This window comes from Rhinolophus ferrumequinum, chromosome 7 (genome assembly GCF_004115265.2).
Source record: "Rhinolophus ferrumequinum isolate MPI-CBG mRhiFer1 chromosome 7, mRhiFer1_v1.p, whole genome shotgun sequence".
NCBI classification, from domain to species: Eukaryota; Metazoa; Chordata; class Mammalia; order Chiroptera; family Rhinolophidae; genus Rhinolophus; species Rhinolophus ferrumequinum.
The window spans coordinates 3,398,212-3,424,334 of record NC_046290.1 but is presented as its reverse complement, the minus strand read 5'-3'; the positions used below and the strand labels follow the sequence as shown (position 1 = coordinate 3,424,334).

Here is a 26,123-nt window from a genome sequence, read left to right as displayed (position 1 = left end):
TGACACAGCCTCGCTCCTACTCAGTCATTTCCACACTCCCCGGAGTTCGAGAGTCCCGTCAGTTCCTGGTCTTCCTCTAGCATCCTGTCACCTGTCTTCAATCTCCTTCCCGCTTCTTCTTTTCTACTTGGTCACGCATGTACTGACAGCTCCCCAGGAGTCTGTCTGGGACCCCGTCCTTTTCTTCTACACACTCCTTAAATGACATCACAGAGCCGTGGCTCCTGCTGCACCCAAATGCTGACATGTCCTAAGCGTCTGAGTCCCACCAGCCCCACTCGGGCCACTGTGCCCGTGGATCTAAAATGCATATTGCACGTGCCAGCCTGGAAATCCCACACGCACCTCAGGCTAACGTTTTACACAGTTATCTTCCCACTCAAGTAGGGCTTCTGCTTGTATTTGTTATTTTCCAACATTCTTGATCCCTCAACGCCCCTAAGCACCACACTGAAAATCTCACCGAAGGCTGCTCATTCGACCTTGTAACTTTTCAAACCACCTCACCTCTCTGACCCGGCACCACTATGGGTTAAGGTGTTAGGAATGAAGGAGACCACTAACTAAACCATCCTGTTCATGGCCCGACTCTTCCCTGACCACCCCATGCCACACCCACTCACACTGTGACAAAGTGAAGCTGCCAAATAAAAATCTGCCATCAGGGCCACTCCCAAGGCTCCATCAGGGTCAGATGGAAAGTCCTCAGGACACACGCGGCCCTGGGATGCCGGTCTGCGTGAACGGCCCCCAGCATGAAGCTCACTTTCACAGTGGAACTCGGTGTGCACAGCAAGCCCACCTGCAGCGCCTCCCTTCAACACTCAGCTGGGCCCCTCCCTTCCTGGAGCCCCCACCAACACATACACCAGCCTCCGCTCAGGACGGAGCTCCTGTCTAGGTTCCTTCCCGCAGCCCACATCCCCAGCACTGGCCTGTCCCGTGGTCCAGCCGCCACACGACAAGATGCAACTACACAGCAAGCACACCTTATGTCACTTTTGCTTTCCTGGTGCCTAGCACGGGGTCTGGAACACAGCAGGCATGAGGCATGTTTCCTGAAGGAGGGCAGTGACTCAGCAAAGTCACTTATCTGCTCCTTAATCCAAAAAGTTAGAAATCTGTTTTAGGAAGAGTGGTTTCCTAAGAAATTCTGATAAACCATTGTGCAAACACGAAAAGACGATGCATTCGTCAAGTGAAAGGGAGGATTCAGCATCGCGGGTGAATGCACGCTACACATGATCTACCCATCTCGGAGAAACTCCACGCCTGCAAACATGTGCGGAATTCCTTCCTTCCAGATCTGCTAAGTGCCAGGCACTGGAGGTAAGAGCAAACGATCACGACAGTGTCCTCCCCCAGTAGACTTACAATTTGCTTGTGGAGAAAGACAGCAATGCAACCGTAACACCAAGTGAGCAAAGCCACACTGCATGTGCTGCTTCAGAGTGCCCTGGCCTGCCCTTCTAACTCCTCTCAGCGCTCCCTAACAAAGTCTGGTCTGAGTACTGAGAATGTCCTCTGAGTTTGGCTAACATACTAGGATGGCTATTGTAGCCGCCTGGTGACTCAAAGTCAAAGTGCAAACTCACAGGTGCGAGCGCAGAAGGCAAGGTGCCCAGGGGCGGGGCCGAGCCCAGAGGGGGTGACGGCACCGGCGACAGGAGAGGAGGAGGCAGTTTGAAGAAGTCCACTGCGGCCTGAAGGTCCTCATCAAAAAGACGCTCGTGGTCAGAAAAGTCGGCGCCGTCGGTGTCATGCCCGTGCTTTGTTAAAGCCCCAGGAATCTGGTCCTCATTCTGGGGAGCCGCTCCGGGGAGGCCCTCTCTTTCCACATTCTCACACGCAGAGAAGTCGCCCTCTATCTCCATGGACAGCTCCGCCAGGCATGTCTGCACCGCCGAGGCTCGCAGAGGGCCGCCTCCTCCCGCAGCCGGTACCCCAGCTTCCCTGGGGTCCCTGAGTTGGGGCTCTTCTTGGGCTGGCCTTTCTGTGGGAAAAATGTACACATCAAACACTTACAGTATCAAGGAAACTTTAAAAATTCCCACCCTATTCTACCAGTTCAAAATGCTTGCAATAGTAAGTCTAAATAAAAACATTTTAAAAGACAAAAAATGTAAAAGATGCCACCCTGAGGACGCCTGAACACGTTCCACATAACCATGCTTCACTCACAACAGATAGGATGTGGAAGAAGACAGGCAGGTGGACGCTGGGATGCCCGGGACCCCTCCACGGCAGTCACTGGCCCACATAGCCTGTGAGCCTCCCCACACAGCCAGCAGTACCCGGGAGAAATGGCTTCGTGCATGTAGCCCGACAAGAAACACTATTTTCTCTGTCTCAAAAGTGATCCAAAGCCAACTGATAGCAAGCCCGCCCCATGACCGCATTTGTACAATGCTCTAAATAAGGAACTAGGCTACACACATACTTGGTTATAAAGCAGCAAAAAGATTACTATAAAAAGCCAATTCTTTTGGGGTTTCCATTCTGGTGAACTGCAGTGGTGCTAATTATTAAGGACAGAAGTGTTCTGAGAAATTATTGGAAATATCTATTTGTCATATTTGAAAGCTGTAGAAATACACTTTACAGAAGGACTCAGGGCTCGATAGAGAAGTGGCTGATAACAGGACTAGGGAGGGGAAAAACAAGCTGAGCTTGAACTATCGCACAGTGCTAGAAAGTAGAGAAGTTTGCAAAACAGGATGGGGAATGCAGAAAGGGCCCGCGAGCCACCCGGAGGGCGTCCCAATAACGACAGCCAGAGCACTGTGAATGAGACACACGGCAGAGCAAATCACAACGCACAGAACAAAATAAATACCCATGAGCCTATACTGACAGGAGCAAGTAAGTGAAGGAATAAATAAATGATAGAAAAGGGACAGCTCTTCCTTACAGAAGAATTCCAATTAATAAATGCAGAAGAAATTAGAGAAATACAATAAAACCTGTTAGACAAAAGCAGTATTACAGCAGACAAGATACCTGGATGGCTACGAAACTCAGTGGGCTACGGGTGGAGAGAAACAGAGTATGTGCAGTGTCCAAGTATCTCCCTGAAGATAATGAACTATCAGTCACTGTATGATGGAGAAAGCTGGCAGCCGCCACCTTACACGAGCGACCCAGACTAACCCCCCCAGGGGTAGGGCATCGGCATGCCCCGTCCCCCGAGGCCGCCCTAAACATCACCGCTGTAGAGTTCATGCCTCAGTCTAATATGAGAAAACATCAGACAGGCCCAAACCGACAGGCTTCCCACAAAATCATGCATATTCTCCAAAAGTGTCAACGAGCTGGGAAACATGGAAAGGAGGAGGAACTGTCAGGCTGGGGGAGCTAAAAGGAAGAATGGTAGTAAATGCAGCACGGGATCCTGGAACAGACAAATGACACTGGTGGGAACACAGGTGAAATTCACATGCGGTTTAGTTTAGTTGACAGTATTGTACGAAGAGTCCTGCTTTTGATTATTGGGATGGAAAATGTTAAACATCCAGAGGAATCTGGATGAAGGGTGTAAGGCAAGTCTCTGCACTATTTACGTAACTTTTCTAATATGAAAAAAAAGTTAAAAGATAAATAATGACATGAAATCAAGTGCTTATAATAAAATAATACTGACTGATACAGGAGACTGTAAAGAACCCACTACTGCCTGAAGACAGGGACAGAGACATTCCAAAATGAAGACTAACTCAGGAGATGCACCTAATATAAGTAGACAGTATAAGTGGGTTGTATTAGCAGAGCTATCACCCAGGAGGGGAACTACGGGGAGAGACCCCTGTAACAGAACCCCATGAAATCCGCCTCTGTGGGACTCACAGGCTCTGAATGCACACAAGTGAGAATCAGGCACTTCCTATGAACATTTTCCTCAGGAAGCGTTCCCTTCAGAAGCCTGAAAGGAAACACTAGGAGGCACGTTCCTGCAGATTTAGACCTGCAGTGATCTGTGAATTCATAGGAGCTGATCTAAGATGGCAGTCAAGGAAAAAAAGTCGAGAAGCACTGAATTGTATGCAAGGCAGCCATCTTCCCCCATCTGCTCTCGGGTAACTAATACCTAATTCCAAATCTTAAATCCTGAATAGGGTGTAACGGAGAACGTGGTAGAATGCCTGTGTGACTTTTTACTGCAAATCAAGGTATCCCACAGATTCAGTCAATCTCTGAAAAGCATCAGCTAACTACACTGTACAATAATCTCACATGACAATTGGCATGGAGGGAAATAGTTTTCTATCTACCCATATTGGTATCCTAAGAGACCAGGAATGTATAGTAGATTGTAACTAAAATGTCAGCCAAAGGAACTGGTAAGGTACATGAAAAATACATTAAGCTAAACTGCTGGCAGACAGATGAAACTCAGGAAATGATTAGAAAAAACTCTGCATCCTCAGCCTTCTGCATCCACTGTCGTACAGGCCTCCAAGGTGTCCTTCCAGTTCCCGTCATGTTCTCTGATGAAAGCTGTTATTAAACATTAAAAAGCACATGTGTATACTAAGATTGGTGGAAGTCACGCTGAAGAGAAAGGAGTTGTGAATAATTAAGGGTACCCACTCGTTTATTTCATCCTTTAATGGAACGTTCAGGAGACATAAAACACTAAAGGCACAGAATGCCTGCGGTAAACACTTCTACTTTCACGTAACGATATGCACTTCTGGAAGCTTCTGTCTCACCTGGGACACATCTGCTGCCTTCACCAGGTACTCTGTGTGTTGTGTTTATACAGAGCCACAGTTCCTTTAGCAGTAGTTTTACTTTTCCTGTGGAAGACAATAAAGTATTAAAAGACATGCCAATTGGCTCAGTCTACACAGGCCAAAACAGTCCTGTGAAGTCAGGACTTGGTAGGACTTTAGAAAACCAGGCAACTTAAACATATTCCTCAAATTCAATCACTGTGGATCATTCCGGTAGCTACCGTCGCAAAGGTCTGCTACCATGCTTGAGCCAAACACTGGAGGCTGAATACAGGCTTGGGGCTTTTTTGGTTTATTCTTGCTGGGGGCACGGTAGGGAATGGGGAGGCAGACTACGGGATGCAAAAGACCAAAGCTGCCTATTGTTAGTGGCTCTGTCACCTTCACCTGTGTGTGGAACAAATAACTCTTCAGCCTACAAATTTTCTACAGACAGGGCTATGGGACTGGGGAAGGAAGCATAGACACAATGGCCAGACAGAGATGTGGGCTCTGTGTACAGTATGAAGAGCAGTGGAGAAGAGCTTTCTCAGTTACATGAGGCCGTCAGTCGGCCATGCCGTAATTAACCTAGGGGCTTCAGGGATCACAGAAAAGCCATTCACGGTCTTACGGGAAAACAGGGCAGGAGACAAAACTACGCATGTATGAACATACGGGTAGGGAGAGCTAATCACACACAGGGAAAGCTACACAGGGAATTTTTATAAATTTTCAACGGGGTCTGTCTGGATTCCTAAAATGTTTAAGAACCATACTCAAGCTGAAACGCCAAGGGTAGCTGTAACGAAGACAGGCCCAATGAAATTCATGTAACATTAGAATATGATACCAGGCATTTAAAGTGAGTTTAACATTAATAAATACATAAATTCCAAAAAAAAAAAAAAAAACCCACTTCCAAAGCAAAAGCTATTCATAAAAATGTCAATAGCTTCTGGTCAAATCTGCATAAAGGGACAACCCACACAAACCAAAATTCAACTAAAAATAAACTTTTAAGTGTTAGGCAATTTCAGGCCACCTCCAAGTTCTATTAGTTTCCTTGAACTTAAGTTCTTAAATTAACCTGAAGCATTTATTAAAAATACTGAAATCTTTAATGTAGCCTCGAGAGGCTACAAAGACCAACCTTTTAAAGCAAGGAACCATCAAGTTTGCAGACGGACAGCCCTATGAAAGCCCAAATGACGCAGCTCAGGGGCCTGCGCTAGAGCGGAGGACAGAGACTCGGGGGTTCAAAGCGGATGCCGCCAACCTCCCCTGAGCCCATCAGCCTCTGACGGTCATGGCGTGTGAGGCACATCCATTGCTGAGTCCCAAGTTCTGGGACCCAGTAACTTGTCTACATCGATTTAACCGACCCCAAAGCTTGCTTCCAAACACTGTCATCCTTTGCTTAAGTGACCTGACCAGGACCCCTGCTTGCTATAAGGTATACCCAAAGCAGCGAAGGAACTTGAAAGAAAAAGAGTTCCTCTTCTGTTCTCATGGAGGCTAAACCAGCCCAGCTTACTGAGCACTCCTTCACTGCATCCAATCTGACAAAAAGGGCTATGCGTTCTCGGCACAGCAGAACATCTCTCTGTGCCTCCATTCCTTAGCTGTGAAGAGAAGCCCTCATTAAATTGAACCGCACACCTTCCCCCAATCCTGGAAAACACTGCCTTTAGCAAAATGTACGGCATCTGTGAATATTTCTGGACTGTTCTACTCTGCCGATTTGTTGGTTTCCACATGCGTACACGCACCTTTAATCACAACCGTTTCATGATTCTGTTTTAGTATCTGTATCGGGAGGAGCCTTGCTCAGATATTTCCATTCCAAAAATCTTATTCCAAACATGTAGTTTTGCATCTGCTTGTCCTTCCCATATAAAGCCTTCTGGGAGTTTGAATGAGACTGCATATTTACAAACACATTTGGGGCAAATGCACATCCTCGCACTGGAGTCCTCCGCTCTAGGGACACAGTTTCTGCGTCCAGGTCTCCTGGGATCCCCTTCAGGAGGCTGGTCTGGTGTCTCCTGGAGGCACGCATGGCCGGCGGCTCTGAGGCCTTCTCCCTGATGTCTGACGGCTCCGTGGCCGTCTGAGAACGGGCTGTTCTAACAGGTTCATAACGGTCCGTTTTGTGCTCCTCGTTTGTCACCACGTCCCCAAGCGCCTCACTTGTGTTTCCCAGCTGCGTCTTTCATTTTCTGCGCACGCATTCCATTTGAAAGGACGACGGCTTGACTCCTTGTTAGTCCTTCCAGCTCCTAGACGTCCTGCCCACTCTGCGGCACTGCGCGGGGCCTCCAGTACGCAGAGCGGAAGGAACAAGCACGCCTGCTGTTCCCAGCAGAGATAGCTGCGCTCTTCACGTCCCACCTTCTCAAGTTCAAATGTGGTTTCCTATTATTTCCTCAACAAGTATTTTTTTATAAGGAATTTGGGTAAATCAAGATCATAGGATTTTCCTTAACCAGCTGTTACAGTATTCCTGAGATAAATTCTTAATTCATACTTTGTCTGTATTCTAAATTACCAGTAGATCTGAGTTCTTCAAATTGTACTTGGTGTAATCCTAAGTCACAGAGTGCTGTGTCGAGGGTGTGTGTGCGTGTCGTTAACTGGCTTCGGTACAGGGTTAAGCTAGTCTAAGAGAATGAGACAAAAAGCATTCCATGTTTTCCTAAGTTCTAAAACAAACAAAATAATAATAAAGACATTAGTTTTCACTGAAGGCTTTACAGAGCTCGTCATTAAGCCACCTGGACCTTCGTTGGTGTTGCCGTAGAGCTTTAACTATTTTGTTCTTTATTTCTTCTGCTACTTTTCTGTTCAGGTTTGCAACAACTATTCTGAATCAACCTGAGAATGTTTTCCTAGAAAATGGTCCACTTCATGAACGTGATCAAATAGGAATATAAATTTGTGAATTAAGATATTCTCCAACTGCAGTTTTATAGCTGAGTCCTGGTGCTATTGGCTTTTGTTCTTTCTTGATCAGACTTGCCAAAGAGCTGTGGGTTTCACCAGCATTACGAAGTTCCAGCTATTAGTCTTAATGGTCGCAAATCAATTGCTTAGTTTCCTATTTCATTATCTTATGTTATGATTTTCATCAATTCCTTCCTTCCATTTTCCTGAAGTGTCTGCTGTATTTTCCTACATTGTTATTCATTCATTTTCTATAATTCCTGCTTTTTAATCACTGAAGCCCACATATCATTCCATTGAATACCATACTGACAATATCTCAAAAATTTAATAAATGCTGCCCTATTGTTGTTTATTTCCACAACAGTTTAGTATTTCAATTTTTATTTTTTTCTGTTATCCAAGAGGGATTTGTGTTTGTGTGTTACCAAGTAGGTTTTCAAACTGAGTTTTTTTTGTTTGTTTTGTTTGTTTGTTTGTTTGGGAAGGGTGGTGGTGGGAGAGATATCTTTACAAATATATTATTAAACATCTCAGATTGTAGTTTTTGTTGTCTAGTAAAGCCAGTTTTTACGTATGTTTGAAAAGTATTTTAAATTCTAGGTTTGTGGTTTAAGAGTCATCTGTAAATCATCAGTCTTGTAATTATGACTCTAATCCTATCTCCTGTTTTGTCTGGTCTTCTATTTCTGAGAAGCATGGAAAGTCTCCCATGAAAACGAAGTTGGCTATTGCCCCTAGAATTTCAGCACATTGTTTTACTTGACAAAGTTTCATGCTCTTTGGTCCATGATACATAGCAGCATCTTCTCGGAAAATTACACCTTTAAAAAATCTAAATATTCCCTTTTAATCCATGTAAATTCATTTCTAGGCTTGAAATATTTTTCACCTTACATTGCAGATTTCAAGTTAGCATCTGCTTGGAATTTTTTCATCCATCCCTGTATATTAATCTTTCTGCTCCATTTGATTTTACAAGTATTTCCAATGAACATGTCGGAGATGGAGTTTGTACACAAACGTCATGCTCAATACTTGGGAGGCCTTTCTCATGTAAGTATCACACCGGTGCTCTGCTCTGAGACAAGGAGACCTTTTCTCCTTTCAGCTCTGTTCTCCCTTGAGAAGTCCTAATAGATGACCATTAAGACAGCTGGCTCTATCTTCCAGAATCTTATACTTTCCTTGTTCTTTTGCACCACTGTTCAGAGATTAAATTTCTCAGTTTATTAAATCAATCTTCTATCTGTCCATTCAACAATTCAGCCTTCTTAGTCGGTATATTTCTAATCGTATTTTTAATACTCCAGAAGCCCAACTCCAATTTCACAGCAGCAGCCTATGCATATGTTCTCAGACTTTCTCTAAGGAAACAATTCAATTTCTAACACTTCCTTCTGGTTCATGACTTCATACTGTTTCCTCAGGAAGCAGCCCTTCTCCTGGAGTTGGGTGCCTTTCTTTCTTGTCACGGTTTTTCCTCAGTTTCAGGTGAAAGTTTAGGCAGGACATCTTTGATAGCCAGAGTGCATTTCTTCAGTCTACATTTCCAGTCCTATTCCTTAGCAATGAATGCAGGTTCTCATCTCATGAGCATAAGGACCTGCCTCCAGAGGGAGGCGAGGAAGAGTGAATGCAGTTGTGAGGATTACACGGAGTACAGAAGATCTCACTTTCGGGGCCGGGAGCAGCTGTCCTTCAAAGCTGCCCTAAGTGCCCAACTGTCTGATACCCGCACCCACTCTGGGTGCCTCTCATGGCACAACTAACACTCAGAGAACTAAACTTGGGGCCACAACCTGTGGACAAACCCAGAAATGGTTCTGAACCCACAAGGTCACACAACTTTCCATCCGTCATCTAGGCGCGTGCCCTGCACCTTCTGCCACCTGATTTGGGGACATGAAGGCTTCTGCCCCCCAAACTTGCTTTTGGAGAGCTGCTATTTTCTCGCAATTTGGGGGCTGCATCACCAGTTGATACCTTCTGCTTTACATCACCTCATTAAAATCCCCACTGGTGCTAAAACTTTCACACTCTAAAGAAGAGCCATTTTTACTGTCTCCCAATTTTATTGGAATTTTAAAGAAAGGAAAGGCAGATGTGGCACTCAGGCAGCCTTTTTTAAAGTGCAGTCAACTGAATACCCTTTCCACCTAACTTGTAAATCTCTTTCAGAAGTCAAGTATTAACAGAGGAAAGCATTAAGGATACAATGCAGAATTAGGAATTAAAGCTATCAAGGTCCACAGCTCATCAGGAGATTCCTAAAGACTTCATTTATTTGTCTGGAAAAAGCAAAATGTACAACAGATACGATACCTACCCTCACAGTGAAGGAAGATAAAAAAATAAAATTAAATTAAAAAATTACTTGTGCTAGTAACAAGTTCTCTGAAGAAAATAAAACAGCATGCAGGACAGACAGCAACGGGATTGGTTTGAAACAGGCCTGAGACTAGCCGAATCCTAAAACAAATCTGTTGGTCCAACAGGTGACTGCTGCTTGGGAAAGCCAAGTGTTGTCAAGTCCTCTATTTCTCTCAGCAATATCTATTGCTACGGTAAATCTCACTTTCCACACATCAGAGGAGGAAGAATGGAGGCTAAAGCACACAGCAGTATGTATTAGTGACAGTGATAAATCAGCATCCAGGCAACTGAAAGGTATGAGCCGTCAAAGCCTGAAGCCACAATAAAAACGATCTGGTGTTCTGAATTAAAAAAGGATAAAAAAGATAAAAGCGACTTCTGAAGAGACAATATATACTTCTACAAAACAATGTAAGTGGTTTTAATCATTTCTATTGGAGAGAAAAATAACACATTAGTAACATGAAAATACCATTATTTACATTTTAAATTGATCCCTATCAAAAAAGTGAGAGATAAGCAGAGCACAAACTGAATCTCCCTTTTAAAAATGAAGAATGAAAACACAAGGAAGGAAAGTAAAAGGCCAGGGGCCACACAATTAATAAACAGAAATATTGCAAGGAAAACCCCTATTTCTCACCTTCTTGGGTTATTCCTTCTCGTCTCCGAGATCACACACCCAGTGATGAAAGGCACATGTGAACATCTGTGATTGCCCGTGTGATTTGTGTGACCACTTTCCTTTCCTTGTACTTTTGGCCTTCCCTCAATTCTTGTCTTCCAAAAATAGGGCTTTGACTTCAGTTTTCCTGCCTGACTTTAACAATTTTTATACATTTGGCACCTAAGAAATTTAATAAACTGACTTGATAAATTGTAACCTAATGAGAAAACAATACTCACTTATTGAGAAGTGTGGAAATTATATCTCTAACTAGTTTTCCTTTTCCAGACAATACTGCTTTTACACGCTTTCATTCACTGTATTATTTTATCAGACAGCAAGGTGATAACATAGATCTAATGAAGACCTGAAACATGTATGGCTATTACATAAAACATCAATTAAGCCCTGGAATATTTAGTCATAGGTTAAAGCAACAAGCGACCTCCCAAACCATTACAAGTAATGCAGAGAAATTAAAATACAACTTGGAATATACTTACTTTTATCTATGCTTCCGTAAGAATCACTTGAAATTTGTGTTCCGATATTTCTCAACTCTAAAAATGTGGGGGGAAACCAGTTAAAAAAGAATTCTGTGTATCAAAACAGAATTGTTAAGTAAGCAATAACTGAATACTCACCCTTTTCATTTTTCTGTTTCGAAAATTCATCAAGCCTTTCCTGTGAAAACAAAGCACTGAGTATCAGCACGGGTACGGCGTGCAGCCATTCTAGGCCTAACCAAGGGGCAGCCTGATGGGTCTCCCGTGACTGTTTCCCTCAGGGGCCTCATCCCGGACTCCTGCGTGACGCGGACGCGGCACTTAAAAGGACACTGAGGAACCCTGAAGCCAGAAGCTCAGCGTGTACGCACTGTCATCTATTACCTGTGTCTTCTTAAATTCCTTTTCTAGGACTTTCTTTTCATTCCTCAGTTGCTTGAAGTCCTGAATTTGTTTGATGGCAGCCTCTTTATTTAAAGAATACAGTAAAGTAAGAAATAAAAATAATTAACCAACTTTACAACTACACTTAATGAAATTCTCAAAATATAATCCATTTAGAGATTTTTTCCTCATCCCTTAAAATTTTGAAACAAGTGTGAAAAGGTTACTGTTCCTTCCGTATTGTATCAGGGATAAATGCGGAAACCCTTTTTGCTCACAGTATTCTCTCTGTTGCCTATATACCCACAGAACTGGCACCAGACCTCAACACCCTTTCCAAGGCCTGCACGAGCCACCCAAGCCCTCTTGGCAGGCCAGATTCCAACATGCACGACCCTCAGAGAGGGGGAGACCCCCTGTTCTTCAACCATCAGCAGCATTCAAGGTGTCCAGGTCGCAGAACTGGGCTTTCACCTTGGCATACAGTTAATGCCCTTCTCTGCATGGGGAGGGAGGGCTCTCCTTGAAGCTTACTGTCGTCACTCCTTCCTGGGAGCCCTCCGTAAGCTGAGGGTCCTCAGTACTAATACCTTCACTGCAGATCACATCTGACCTCTCAGCAACGGCCCCTGAGCAGCTGAACATCTACACATAACTTCTGACTCCCCAAAACGTAACTACTGATAGCTTACTAGTGATTGGAAGCCTTACCAACAACAATCAATTAACATATTTTGTATGTTATATGTATTATATACTGTATTCTTACAATAAGCAAACTAGAGAAAAGAAAATGTTAAGAAAATCATGAGGAAATACATTTACACTATTTATTGAAAACTATCTGCATGTAACTGGACTGGCATAGTTCAAACTCAAGTTGTTCAAGGGTCAACTGTACTTTTAAGGCATTTTCAGGGCTCTTTCCTGAATCTTCAGCCAATTCCTCATTCCTGGTTTTGATTCTGAAGCACTGGATAGTCCAAATACACTATGAAGAATCTGAGCAGGATTGATTTGACCTGAGTTCATACACCATTGCTAGGAAAAGTAAAATCCCATAAAACACGAGAGTAAGAACCCTTTCCCAAATACACATGTGCGCAGTAGGGCACTCTGCTGAAAGCACGGACAGTGGGGTCAGTGAGCCACAGCAGGTAAGAGGGCTGCTGACGCCCACGCTGGACTAACGGGGGGATCATGTGCCAGGCCTGGGTCTGCCAGAGCCCACTCGTCTCTACCTGACGTTATTTCCACATCCCAACCACCCGATGAAGGGGGAAAACCCAACACAAGATTGTGCGTTCAGTTCCTGAAAGGGTTCTGACTGAGCAGCCCACGAGGCGGTAGCCGGCCCTCCCGGGCCCCGCTGCACTCTGACTGGTCAGTGTGGACCACAAGCCACAGCCAAGCTGGGGTGTGGAAAGACAGTGACAAGCCCGATGTGGGGACAGTGACAAGCCCGGCGTGGGGAATGTCCCCATGAGTATGCTCTAACTGTCCAAACACATCAGCTTTCTTGGGACTAACAATAACCTTTTCTAGGAACCTTACCGATTTCATTAGGAAAAATGAGAAGGCCCCATGAGAATCAACTTTCAAAATTAAATCCTTTTATGAATTACTTCTTTTTACAGGAAAAGTACAGGCTGCTATTATTTTGAGTGTAACGTTTCAAGGATTTGCACATTCCATTTCCATACTACCCAGTAACTGAGAGAAATGCAGCATTCAGACCTCTTGCTAACAGTGCCCTTCATGCAGTCACCCAGGGGTGAGGTGCCATCAAAACCACGATGACCCAGCTACTATCTTGGAGTCACCACTGATTTGTATACAGACCAATGGCGTCCATCTGTTAGACAACAATCGTGCCAATTACCTTCCAGCTTCTTCACCTTGGCTTCTAGTTTCTTCTTCCTGATGATAAATTGTTTGTTATAAGTTAAAGTGGTTAAAAAAAAATAAAAGTATTATAAAAAAATACGCATTACAGTTTGTGGTACATTTTCTTTTTTAAATTACTGAGATTTCTATAAAAAAGAAAATGTCAGTTACAAGTCTCACACATCAACCAATAAAATTTCCAGCAATCATTCTAAGAGTAGAGTAAGCCTAAGCAAAATCGATATGCTGTTTGGTGTGTGATATTTCTAAAACGGCTTAGAGAAATCTGTCTTCTTGTCCCTGAACCGCGGTGGCCTCATCTAGGAGTGGAGCTGATGTGTCCGGAGGGTCCTAAAGTCAGTCGGTCCAGCGTCCTACTAGGCAGTACCACTTCCGGGAGCCTGACAGTGGCTGTGGCTGGAGAAGTGCCCTCGTCTAAGATAGACTTCTGATCAGAGAAGGCCGGTGACTCTCTGAGTTACTGCTACATCACATGGAAATTCAACTACTGCATGTGTAGCTCACAAGATGCTTGAATAATGTGAACACAGTATCAAACTTTAAAATAATCAAGTGGATGCTTCTGAACAGCCCTTGTTGGGAATGGTAACAAAGACACCGGTCGCTGTGATACCTATTAAAGTGCTGGTTCAGAGACAGGAGTCGATCGCTACATTTTCACAGATACAGCACACACACACACACACACCCCAACACTTCCATGGACCTCTTCCTCTGCGCAGCCTGTTATCGTGCGAGGCTTACTTAACCCTCCTTCGAATCCTTCAAAGCAGGTATCATTCCCATTTGACAGATATGAAAACCAGGGCTGACAGACTAATTTAATTCAGTATCGCAGTTAGTTAATTACAGCCGACAAACCCAAAGACAGAACAGAGAAACTCTATTAAGGGTTAGCTATTTGCAGAGATGAAAACCCTATTTCAATAGTAATTTTAAAACTACTTACTGAGCATCAGTTTTCAAGCATTCTTCCTTTACACGAGCATATTCCTGATGAGTATCCTGATACAACTTTAGAGAACTCTGGAAAAAACAACAACATATTGTCAATTTAAAAGTCACTGACCATCAGTAACAATTTATTTTAACCTTGAAAAGCTAAATTATCATTTAACAGTATGAAGTAACCAAATGAATAAATACATTAGGCAGGAAACCAAAGTTCAATTAATTGAACACTTTAATCGATATCATCAGATCCTTAATAGATACATGATTAATAGTTTAATCAAACAAAGCTATAACATTTAAAATATACAAATTTTAAGGCAACTCCAAATCTTCGGCATACTACTGAATAGCTAATATTTTTGTCTCAACCAATTAAAATTCAACAAAACATACAGAAATTTTAGAGCTTAATATAAGCTATTGTTACTACTGTGCAAAAATATAAAACAATCATTACACTGAACAGTAACTGAGAAAGGTGTGTTAACACCACCAACACATTCACCCTGGTGGCCTCTATGAAAGAAACTGTTACCGAACGTTAAGCCACAGTGTCATGTGTCTGTGATACGTCTTTAATCGCCACAGCTCTGAGAGACGGGCTTTACGACCCCTTTTCAGATGAGGGTCTGGGGCCCCCAAGCTGACCGAGTCTTCCACAGTCCCAGGGAGGGAGGGAGCGCTGAGGGCTTGCACCTCGGCTCCCACGCCAGTGCTCCCGTCTCCTCTCGGCTACGGCTGCCAAGACCACAGCACCAGAGGAAGGCAGCAGTCAGTGCCACGGCTGTTTCTGTTTAACTTCCACTGCACAGTCAAATATACAACAGGGACTTCCTACAGAAATAGGAAACTCAGTCGCTGGGAAAGTACGAAGATTCAGACAGGCAGAAGGCGTTAGTTACTAAAATGGCACGATCTGAAGATGGAGAGGTATAAACACCATCATGAGAAGAGCTTCGAAAACAGGAAGAGAAGCCAAGAATCATCCCAGCTCGTCTACATCTTGTCTCATGGAAACCACCTCACTTTATCAGTGCCAGATTTTCCTTATCTGTAAAGCCATGAATTCTCCTCTAACACTGCTATAAAGGGTAAACCAAAATTTATATAAAAAAGTGAACTTATTTTAAATAAACTGACTGCAACTTCATTTTAAAACAGAAAACTTGATTTTCCTACGTTTAACTTTAAAATTTTGCATCTTATTGTACACTTAAAGTTAAAAAAAAAAAAAGTGAAAAGGCAGTGAATGCAGGACATGCAGAGCCATAAAAATTCACAGCCAGGAGGTTCTTCTACTGAACCTCTCATGAAGCGTAAGCCACTAACACAGAATCAGAGCTAGTAATTATTGTAGGAGCAACAGCCACTGATCACGCAGTTCAATGCCCGCTAAACACAGCAATACACTTAGACAGCAGTCCTTCCCTTTGTTAAGACACAGAATGTCCCCTTAACCCCAAGAATAACACAAAAGCAGCTCTTACTGCCTGAAGATAAACTTTTGTAGGGGGAATGACTTTAGGTACCTTTTTCTCTTCTAGCTCTGCTTTTAAAGATCCCAGCTCTTCCTGACATCTCTGCAGAGGAGAGATTTTCTGAAGCATCTGTTCCACCTGCTGATGCAGCGTGCTATTTTCTCTAAAATGGACAATGCATTAACGTTATTATACTAAAGAACCTGCAATAAATTATTAGATATATCTATTGGGGATGTTCAGATGTTTCTAAATTGAAACAAAAAATAAAAGAAATTCTCTTTTTAAGCCCATTCCATCTATGTATACCAACATGACCTCCATATTGCTTTTGATTTCTTTGGCATTGTAGTCTACTTTTAATAAAGTGTATCAGAAAGCTACTTGAGAAGTGAAAGACAGCAGGATAATATTTTAAAGGGCAAGCTGCCAAATAATTGGCCCTTCCAATCTTGAATTCATGTCTCTTTATTCAAATTAAAGGATAAGCCATTTTGTGATTCAGTTTATAATCATGTTTTTCCTTTTTCTAAGAGATAAATGTAATCAGAGTATAAAATACTGCTAAATTTTTATGTAAACCTATTTTAAATTGTTTCAAATACACAAGATAAACAGTCCCGTTAAACAGTCCAATTAACAGAGACGACGATAAATATATAGCAACGAGCTTCCTCTCAATGGCAACATGATCAGTACAAGTGACTGAAAAGGCAAACCAGGCCAGAATTCAAGACCTTAGTTAAGAAATGCATTTAGACAATTTAACAGTAAGGAAAATGCAAATCTTCTTTTATTATGAGCATCAAAGCAATGTTCTAAATAATGGGTCAATCCTACATGACATTTTGTTCCAATCTGTTTAGAAGTCCAGGCTGATAAATGTCTCCCCCAAATCAACTATGAAAACAGATAGCTTACCTTCTGGCAAACTGCAGCTGTAAGACTTGTTAAAGAAAACTGAGAATTTCATCTACTGATGCTTGTCTGAAGATAAAACTCACTTTACAAAGATCTGTAATAATCTGTATCGAATGTACATACAGGCAATATCATAATTACTAGAAAACAATATTCAAAGTTCCATCTATAACATAGAACAGAGTGATAAACCTTTTGACTGAGTTATTCCTATTTACCTTAACGTACCGAAAGTCAAAATGTCCATGTCTCTAAATTTAAAAAGATGCCTGATTAAATATATGATTAATATTACATTTCAAGAAAAAAGACAATAAGAAACTAATGGGAAATACCTTGAATAATCCGCTATATATAGGAATCCCCAAACAACTCTCCTTCACTCCTCAAAGAGTCCAGAGCATAATTCCAGCAAAAAGTTACATAACTACATAAAACCACATATAACTACATTCAATGAGCAATGGGAATAGAAAGACAGGGAGAACATAAACTCCAGGAAACCCTTCACTTTCACAATTTACACAATTTGATGACTTCATTTCCCATCTCAAGCTCCCAATAAAATATTCTGATAACAAAAAATAATTCCTTCAAGTTTCATCTCCTATAATTGCTACTCTCATACCACACTATAGCAAATGTTTATTTGTATCAACATGCCTATGATATCCTCTATTACCTAGAATGTAAGTTTCTCAAGATTAAGAAATATATTGTATTAATTCTAAATTACTGCAGTCTTTGCAAGAAAGAAAAGTTCAAAAACATCTCGATGAAATAAAACACACTCTGCCCTGCAGAAAGAGGAACTAATAAACTACAAAACAGAATCACACAAAAAAAGTAACAAATCAAGTTATTTGGGCAATTGCCAAATGTGTTAAAAAAAAAAAAAATCACTGTTTACCTACAGCTGAGGTGAAAGCAGATTGCCACATCACAGAATGGGCATTCAAGAAATATTGAAAGTTTTATCAATTTTTAAATAAATTATCCTAACAATTTTGATTTTTAAAACTTTGCAAATTTTAGAAAAGCAAATCAATAATTTTCCCGCTTACCTGTGTAATTACCTCAAAAGGGCTAGGCCAGTTCTTCCAAAAGGACGTAATAAACACATGCTCTCCTCATTTTGGAATTGCCTACCTATTTTCCCCTATAGCTGATTAAAAGCACTTGCAGTAACTGTTTCTGTAAGCTTTCACAAGCTAAGCTATTACTCGTGCAATAATACATAGTTAAAGAGACTGACAGTTTCAAAAGTAAAGCACAAGAGATTTCAATGACCTATACTTTTGAATGTAAAAATTCAGATATGAAAAATGAACTGAAACGTTATGCCTTGATTTTACTGCTGTAACTGCACAAATTAGATATGATGGTACCACACAAGTACTCAGTGAGCATGTGTGAGTTCAAGGCGCCAGAAGAAAGCCTGGAGCAGGCCGCGGGGAGGGCCAAGGTGAACAGCGGGATCTCCCCATATGGAGGGGCCGCTGCGTGCGGGACTCCCTGGACATGGACACGTGTCTTTACGAGGAGACTTCATGTCCATGAGCAGGTCTACCTTAGGTCTAGCTCAGGGTGAGGGTTATCACCACAAGACGCGGGAGGATTAATCCCTACGTTCACCCCCGCCGGGAAAATGTTTAACCAGAGGCCAACGACACTGCTGGTGCGCTACGTGGTTACTGAACAAATGTGACCGTGAGCCCAAGCACCGTCCTGTGAATATAAATCACACTGTGACTTGGGACAAATACATTAATTCTTACAAGTCACAACACTGATTAACAGAAGTCAGTTTTGTAGCATTCCCACAGTGCCCTCCGTTCTTGCAGAAATCACAAAATATCCTGCCAGTATCCTATTCAGCTTCACACTGTTCGTGAACCTAAAGAATTTGTGGCATGGCCTCAGTACAAATGAAAAAGACCTATTACTTATTACAAAGCTCTTGTGACCCGCAATCCCTCTTCTGCGTATCTACCCCAAATATCTGAAAACATTTATTCATAAAGATACATGTATTCCTGTGTTCACTGCAGCATTCTTCATGGTGGCCAAGACATGGAAACAAGCAAAGAGCCTTTCAATAGATGATTGGATAAAGATGTGGTACATATATACAATGGATACTGCTCGGCCATAAGAAAAGACGAAACACTGCCATTTGTGACATGGATGGATCTTGACAATATCTTAAGCGAAATAAGCCCAACAGAGAAAGTCAAGAACCAAATGATTTCACTCATATGTGGGATTTCACTCATATGTGGGATATAAAATTGAAAGCAACAAACAAACAGGACAAACAAATAAAAAACTCATAGACACAGACAACAGTTTAGTGGTTACCAGAGGGTAAAGGGGTCGGGGGTGGCAGAAGAGAGTAAAGAGGGTCAAATATATGGTGACGGAAGGAGAACTGACTCTGGGTGGTGAATAACGCAATGCAGTATACAGAGGATGTATAACAGAATTGTACACTTGAAACCTATATAATTTTACTAACCAATATCACCCCAATAAATTTAATTGAAATAAAACTTTAAAAAAAGCTTATAGCACCTTAAGAAAATCAAAATCAATGACAAAAAATAAATTCTAAAATAAGGAGACGAGCAGTCTTTATCATGAAACGTATTAAGAGAAAAGACCAGCTGTTCATTGTGCTTATTAAGAAATATCCCCTACATTGAGCCTGTGAATACTGCCTTCCAAAAGATAACTATGAAAACTCACATTTCTTTAAGAAATCATAAATTTAAAAATTCAATGGAAAAAGGCCAGTAAAAGGATATCATCACATTTCTTCTGATACTCTGTTAACAAATTACTGCAACAAAGAAAATAATTGTTACTCTTGTTATTCTAGAAAACATACTATGTTAAAATCATGTTTCAAAATATACAAGGCATCTTTTTCCTATGTAACAAATCTGTTTACAATACATATACACACACACGTACTACATCACCTAAAATTCCTTAAAACACAGCATTATAGGAGCTTTTAACTTAAAATCTCCTTGATCTAAGTAATATTTTATAAATCCATGTGACTTTTATAGAATTAAAAAGACACATTAAATGTCACAGCATGGCTATGAAACAATGAGGACAGTTGAGATCCAGTCCTAAAGTTAAGAAGGCTGAGAAAACAGCTTTAAATCACTTCCTAACCCATGAGCCTTGCTGCAAAGGCCAATACACAGGACTTGCATTATAACCACCGCCACGCAGGCCTCAGATGAGAAACTCAAGTTCTCCTGTCAGACCTCCAGCCTGTTCGTCAGATTCACCAAGTTCAGCCAAACGTGAAAACATACTCACTCTGTGTTAATAATTTTTTGCTTCAAGGCAATTAATGCTTCAACATATTCATTTAAATTCTGAAAGAAAAAGAAACACTACAGTCAGCTACTTGTTTTTAGATTACTTTAAATATAACTTTTTCTGTGACCTGTAATTTACGGTAAAATACAGACATATCGTTTACTATGCTACATAAACAAACACGTAACTCTATTATTTACATTGTATCTAAACACGCAGACATACTCTGTGTGACCGGAGACCGCTCTCTCTGAATCTGTCTGAATGATGACACGCTAACCAACAGTTCGGTGTCCAGCTTTACAGACACTCTGGGTACCTGATCATAGTTAGCTGTCCTCCATTCACACACAAAACGCTGACAAGCGTGGGAAGCAGGGACACCCGGCTGCTGTCAGCCATGCCTCGGGGACACTGCGCCTCCCCCATCTGGCAGAAGGGGCTCTGTTTTGGAGAAGCCCCTACCTGGGACACTGTGAACACCTGGGGCAGGTGGCCTGGAGCAAGAAGAGAGGGGCCAGGTGCACACTGTGCACACTGGCCACCCAGCCTTCGCCCAGCAGGCAGAAGACTGCGCCCTTCCTCTGGGGCCTGAGGAACGCATGGCCTGGAGATAAGCCGTAAAGGTCCTAACGCCAGGTGAAGCCCACCCAGACCCACTGCTCTGAGGCTCAGGGCCCACCAGCCCCCCGCCCCCCCACACTGTATAATTGGCGACAGCTCTTGAAATGAACATCAGGGGTTTCCGGACATCGCAGACAACTTGTACCATCTGAAGAGAGACCAAAACAACCCAAAGCGAGCTGGAGAAAGTAAAACTGAGGAGGAAACTTCAAAAATATTAATATGGTCTGATATAAATTATAGCAAATTCATGAAACGAGAACAAGAGGCTATTTTTAAAAGGAACAATCAGAGCTCTTCAGAGACTGTTTTAAATAGCTCTTACAGTTAACGACCATACGCACGCACTGGCATGCCAGGCGGCCACACGTGCGGGTGAGGACGCAGAGAAACGGCCCTCACACGCTGGGGGCTGGGCTGTGAAAGGCACCGCTGCCGTGGGAAGTGTGGCAGGTCCTCCGCCGGCCACGGAGCTGCCGCGTGCTCCAGCGATCCCACTCCTAGGCACACACCCAGCAGACTGAAAACACGTGTCCAGGCCAACCCGGTACCCTCTCACTACAGCAGCAGCGGCGGTATTCCCGCTAGCCGAACAGTAACAATAAATTCAACGTCCATCGGCCGATGGGCGGATAAACAAAACGTCCTACAGACATACAATGTGATTACTTGGTGATGAAAAGGAACGAATGACGCGTGCCACAGCTTGGATGAATCTTGAAAACAGTACGCTAAGTGAAAGGAGCCGGGCACAAAAGGCTACCTGCTGTATGATTTCATTCACAGAATTGTTCATAACAAGCAAAGCCAGAGTCAGAGAGGAGGTTAGTGGGGGTGGGGCAGGGAGCAAGTGCTAAACCTTAAGAGGATTCCTGGGGGAGACGGGGGGGGGGGGGGGGGGGGGGGGGGCGAACATGTTTCACAATTACATCCTGGTGACGGGATTGGATAGCTATGCATACACTTAAAAACCACTAAAATGCACACATTAAAAGGGTGGATTTGATGGCCTGTGAATCGTATCTCAATAAAACTGGTACAATTAAGTTAAAAACAAGCAAGACTCAAAAATTTGATGATACAGTTAAAAAAAAACGTCCCCCGAAATAAAGCAAACCACAGGCATGGGAACAAATACAGAATAAGAAAAACAACTAGAGTCAGTGCAAGAGAGCTCACAGGCGCCGCAGTAAGAGTTCCAGAGAGAAGATAATGGAAGAGATGAGGGGATAGATAATTGAAGAAATACTGATGTCCATGGGAAAAAATCCCAGAAATGAAGCCAGAAGCGTCCAAACGGAAAGGGCCCCGCACATAGATGCAAACAGGATCCAAGCCATGACACATCAGCACAGAATTTCAGAACATCAGAGACAAAGCAAAGAGCCTGCAAGACTCCTGAGAGAACAATAAAAGGAGACAAGTCACATACAAAGAATCTGGACTCAGAATGGCTTCAGACTTCAACAGCAACCTAGAGACCTAGAAATCTAGATCCAGACATCAAGCCTTCAAAATTTTGAAGACAAATGAAAATTCCGAGGTAAAATTCTGTACAAACTATCCATCAGCCGTGATGGTAAAACAGACGTTTTCAAATCCCCAGTCTCCACAGACTGTCTTCCCAGACATCCTTGCTCAGGGAGGCACTGGATGTGCACCGGCTGCACCATAACCGTGGAGGAAACGAGAAGAAAATGAGAAGACGATGAGGGATACACAGGAGGCAGCTGGGCGCCAGATCAAAGACGAAAACGCCAGCACATCTGGTGGAAAGCGAGCATTAGCGGTGCTTGTACCTAAGTGGCAGAGAACTGCAAGTGACTGGGTGTACTTGGTTTTCAGCATCGACTTCAATCATGATTGTTTTCTAAGTAAAAGCAATTCTTTCTCCCCCCCCACCGTTTCGAGTTCTCTGCCAGTGAAGCTCACCCTCCCCACCTTCTGCTCCCAGACACCATCTGTAATGTCAAGTAGGACGCCAGACACATTCCAGAAACCTCAGACTCCAGTCACACGCAGCTGGATTCAAATTCCTGAGTGGCCTTGGGCCAATGTGCTTACCCTCTCCTGACTCAGGACCATTCCAACCCACAGATAAAGAGGCAAAGGCCGGGAGGCGACATAACTGGCCTGCGCTCAGGATGAAATAGGATGAGCCCGAAGGAAGCGTTTCACCAAGCCTCTGGCATGCAGTCAGCACTTGTAACATGTTTAAGACCAGTAAGTTGAATTAAGGCTATAATCGTTAACCAGAAGAAACAAGAAAACACACAGGGAAGGAAAAGTGATCGTAATTTACTCAAGTTTAGCTCTGAATAACATATAGTCAGGTCAGCTCTGACAGACACCTAATCGAAATCCTAAGTGCACGGAGACCTGGCGGGGCGGGGGGTCAGGTGTGTTGGGGAACAGGGCAGAAAGAGACCTCCAGGCTCACCTTCCAAAGTCAGAACTCGGACAATAAGCCTAAAACTGAAAAGCGAGAAGGAGCAAGTCTATTATTTAAAACTGTGCAAGTTCAGTATGAAACACACACAGGACAATTAAAAGCGTTGTCTCTTGGGAAGGAGGCTGGGGGAGCTGGGGACTCCGGGTGTCTTAACAAATCCATGCCCGTGTGTAACTCTACTAAAAGCAAACACTTAAAATCACCAAACACAGCACTGCACGGGGAAAACACAGACTAAGTGAAGACGGCGTCTTGCTTTCCTACAGCTTTCTGGCTCCTAGCTGAATTTTCCCTAAAGCCTGGTTGGGTGGCGCTCAACTGTGGTCAGATACTGCACTATCCTAATGAAACACTCTTCCCTCCAATCTGATTCTAGTGTCCCTTCTGTGGGCTGCAAGCAACCAAAGCTTCCAGCTAGTGACGCTCAGAACTGTAACCGCCCAACGGGCTGCCCAGAGGCGGGCGCTTGGAGGCCCCGCCCCACCCTCGTTTAGGACGGTGCTGAGCCCTGTGCTCTGCCCCATGGCCTGGCCTCAGGGAAGGGAGCCAGGTCCCGGCGTTCTCCCGTCCAGGGAAGGGGCCGGCACTGTGCTCCAGGACGACGGCCCTCCCAGCAGTCCTGCCCTCTGGTTCTGGACCTTCTATTCTAACAGCAGACTTACCGCCAACGCTCTCTCCTGTCCGCTCCTAACTGCCCTCTGGTTGAGCTCCTCTCTACTCCTCACTGGGTCCCTGACACCCCCCGGAGCAGCCCGTCCTTTACTGGACTGCTGCCCACTGACTCCTTTCCCACAGCGCACTGTTATAATTTCCTCCACACCCCTCCTGAATGTCACGGAGAGAAAGCAGCCCACTCTGGACTTCCTCTCCTCCCTTCCCTCCTGGGGGAAGTGGCCTCAGCGCAGTGGCCGAGCACCTGGCAAGGAGCAAGCCGGCAGGCCGGGGGGCCGACAGAGACAGCCAGCGTGGTTTACAGAACGGTCACATACACAAATAAGTAAAACATGGAGACACAGCAAACGGGTAAACTAACGATGATGGGAAAAGGAAACTGCCTACCACTGCTACGGTTTGGGGCTGCATGGTTCTTGGTGGGGGTCTGTCTGCGCCCACCGGGACGTTTGGCAGCAAAGCTGGTGGGCAGAGACCCCCCACCCCAAGGTGTGTGGGCAGAACAGACCACAGCAGGCCTGAGGCCGCCGTCCTCAGAAGAGCCTGTTTGCGAGGCGGGGCCCTGGCTGGAGTGTGGGAACTTGGACTCTGGACGGTTCTCACCAGGCCTAAGCTCCCCACGCCTAAGCTGTGAAGGGTGCCTTCCTTTCCTTCTGGGAGCTGGCATCGGGGTCCCTGCCAGGCAGGGGGTGTCCGCACGACCAGCCCCAGTAGCACCTCTGCTCCCTGAGTCTCTCATGAGCACTCCCGGGAGACAACACTTCATAGGAATTCACAGTCCTTCCACCCGGTTTCCTCTCGAGTTCACCCCACGCGCCTTGCCTCTCGCTGTTTGCACATTTTACCTACCCTTTCGCTGAAATAAACCTCACCCACGGGCAGGACTCTGTGCTGAGTCCTGAGTCCTCCGAACGAATCACAGAACCTTGGTGTGGTCTTAGGCTCTGCACTCTTTAAACTTTTACAAAGACCGAGAAAAACGAAATGAAGGCATCTACAGACACGATGTATCACAGCTTCCTGCCAGGAGCCTGGCCCGGGACAGGAAAGGCTGTACTTGGGCCCGAGGCAGACCCCGACGGGGGGGAGGGTTGGAAGGAATGCTGTAGCGGGGCGAATGCCCTGACGAGGAGGGCCGTGGGCGGACTCTGCTGCAAGTGTTCAGATTCCGGGGAACATGACCCGCAGCGCGACGGGGAGAGGTTTCGGTGTGTCATACCAATAAAGAGCAAAGGCAGAAACACTTGAACAAGCTGGAATGCAGTGAACAGAATACCACAGTTCTCTGTACTGTCCTGGTGACTTTCTTGCAAGTTCTAAATTACTTCAAAAGAAACTATTCTGACAAACCACACTAATCACATTACTTGCTTTGCTGGAAGATTCCGCGCGAATCCTCTCTGAAAAGCTACAATGCCGCCTCCCACTGGGTCCCTTTTTATTAACTGCTCAGATTCTACAATTCCAGACCATGCTGCTCCCCACCAGCGCAGCCCAGCGGGGCGGGACCCGAGGGATTTCCTTGGGCACAGAGCGGACCAGAGCAAGGCAGGAGGGGGGCACCGCCCAGCTCCCCACCTGCACTCACCCCGAGAACAAGCTGAGCGGCTCCGGCCCGGGGCACACAGACCCCACTCTCTCCAGCCTGCTCTTGCGCTGCCCTGACCTCTGACTTTTGTGCCTAAATCCTCAGGCTCCTCTCTCCCGTCCACAACACTCTCCTGCATCTCTTCCCTCGTTTCCCGACATCACCCTTCAGAACTCAATTTAGAGTCACGTCCTCTATGAAGACTTCAGTTGTCCCTCCCAGATGCTTCCAGGGTCCCCTGGACGTCCCCCAACATAGCACTTACTGCATTACACCTCGTCTGGCCGCGTCCTCACCTGTGAGCTCACCCAGAACGCGAGCTCCACGCCTCTTCGGTTCCTGACCATATTCCAAAACACACCATAGCATCAGACACAGGGATGCTCGTAAATGTTTCCTAATTGAATGAATTACAATTCTGTGAGCATTGCTTGTAACACCCATTTACGAACCGCTATGTCTAGGGGGCATGTGTTTCAAGTTCCAAATGATGAAGTTCAAACCACCAGCAATTATCAACAGGAGTCCAGCACAATGTCTATAAATGAGGCTCGTCTCTGCCCCAAGGGCAGCCAACCCCCATGGACTCTGAA

At 44.2% G+C, this 26,123-nt stretch overlaps 1 protein-coding gene across 1 annotated transcript in view; it reads right to left on the bottom strand.

Moving 5' to 3' along the window:
- Positions 1-26,123, bottom strand: part of ICE1 (interactor of little elongation complex ELL subunit 1) — a 53,084-nt gene that overhangs the window by 22,268 nt on the left and 4,693 nt on the right. The window contains exons 2-12 of the mRNA XM_033110133.1: positions 20,192-20,250; positions 19,660-19,694; positions 16,853-16,871; positions 15,983-16,094; positions 14,449-14,525; positions 13,474-13,511; positions 11,592-11,674; positions 11,346-11,385; positions 11,205-11,261; positions 4,710-4,796; positions 1,596-1,993 (exon numbers count right to left, since the gene is read on the bottom strand). Coding sequence (XP_032966024.1) covers positions 1,596-1,993; positions 4,710-4,796; positions 11,205-11,261; positions 11,346-11,385; positions 11,592-11,674; positions 13,474-13,511; positions 14,449-14,525; positions 15,983-16,094; positions 16,853-16,871; positions 19,660-19,694; positions 20,192-20,250 — 1,005 coding nt within the window. The remainder of the gene's footprint in view (positions 1-1,595; positions 1,994-4,709; positions 4,797-11,204; positions 11,262-11,345; positions 11,386-11,591; positions 11,675-13,473; positions 13,512-14,448; positions 14,526-15,982; positions 16,095-16,852; positions 16,872-19,659; positions 19,695-20,191; positions 20,251-26,123) is intronic.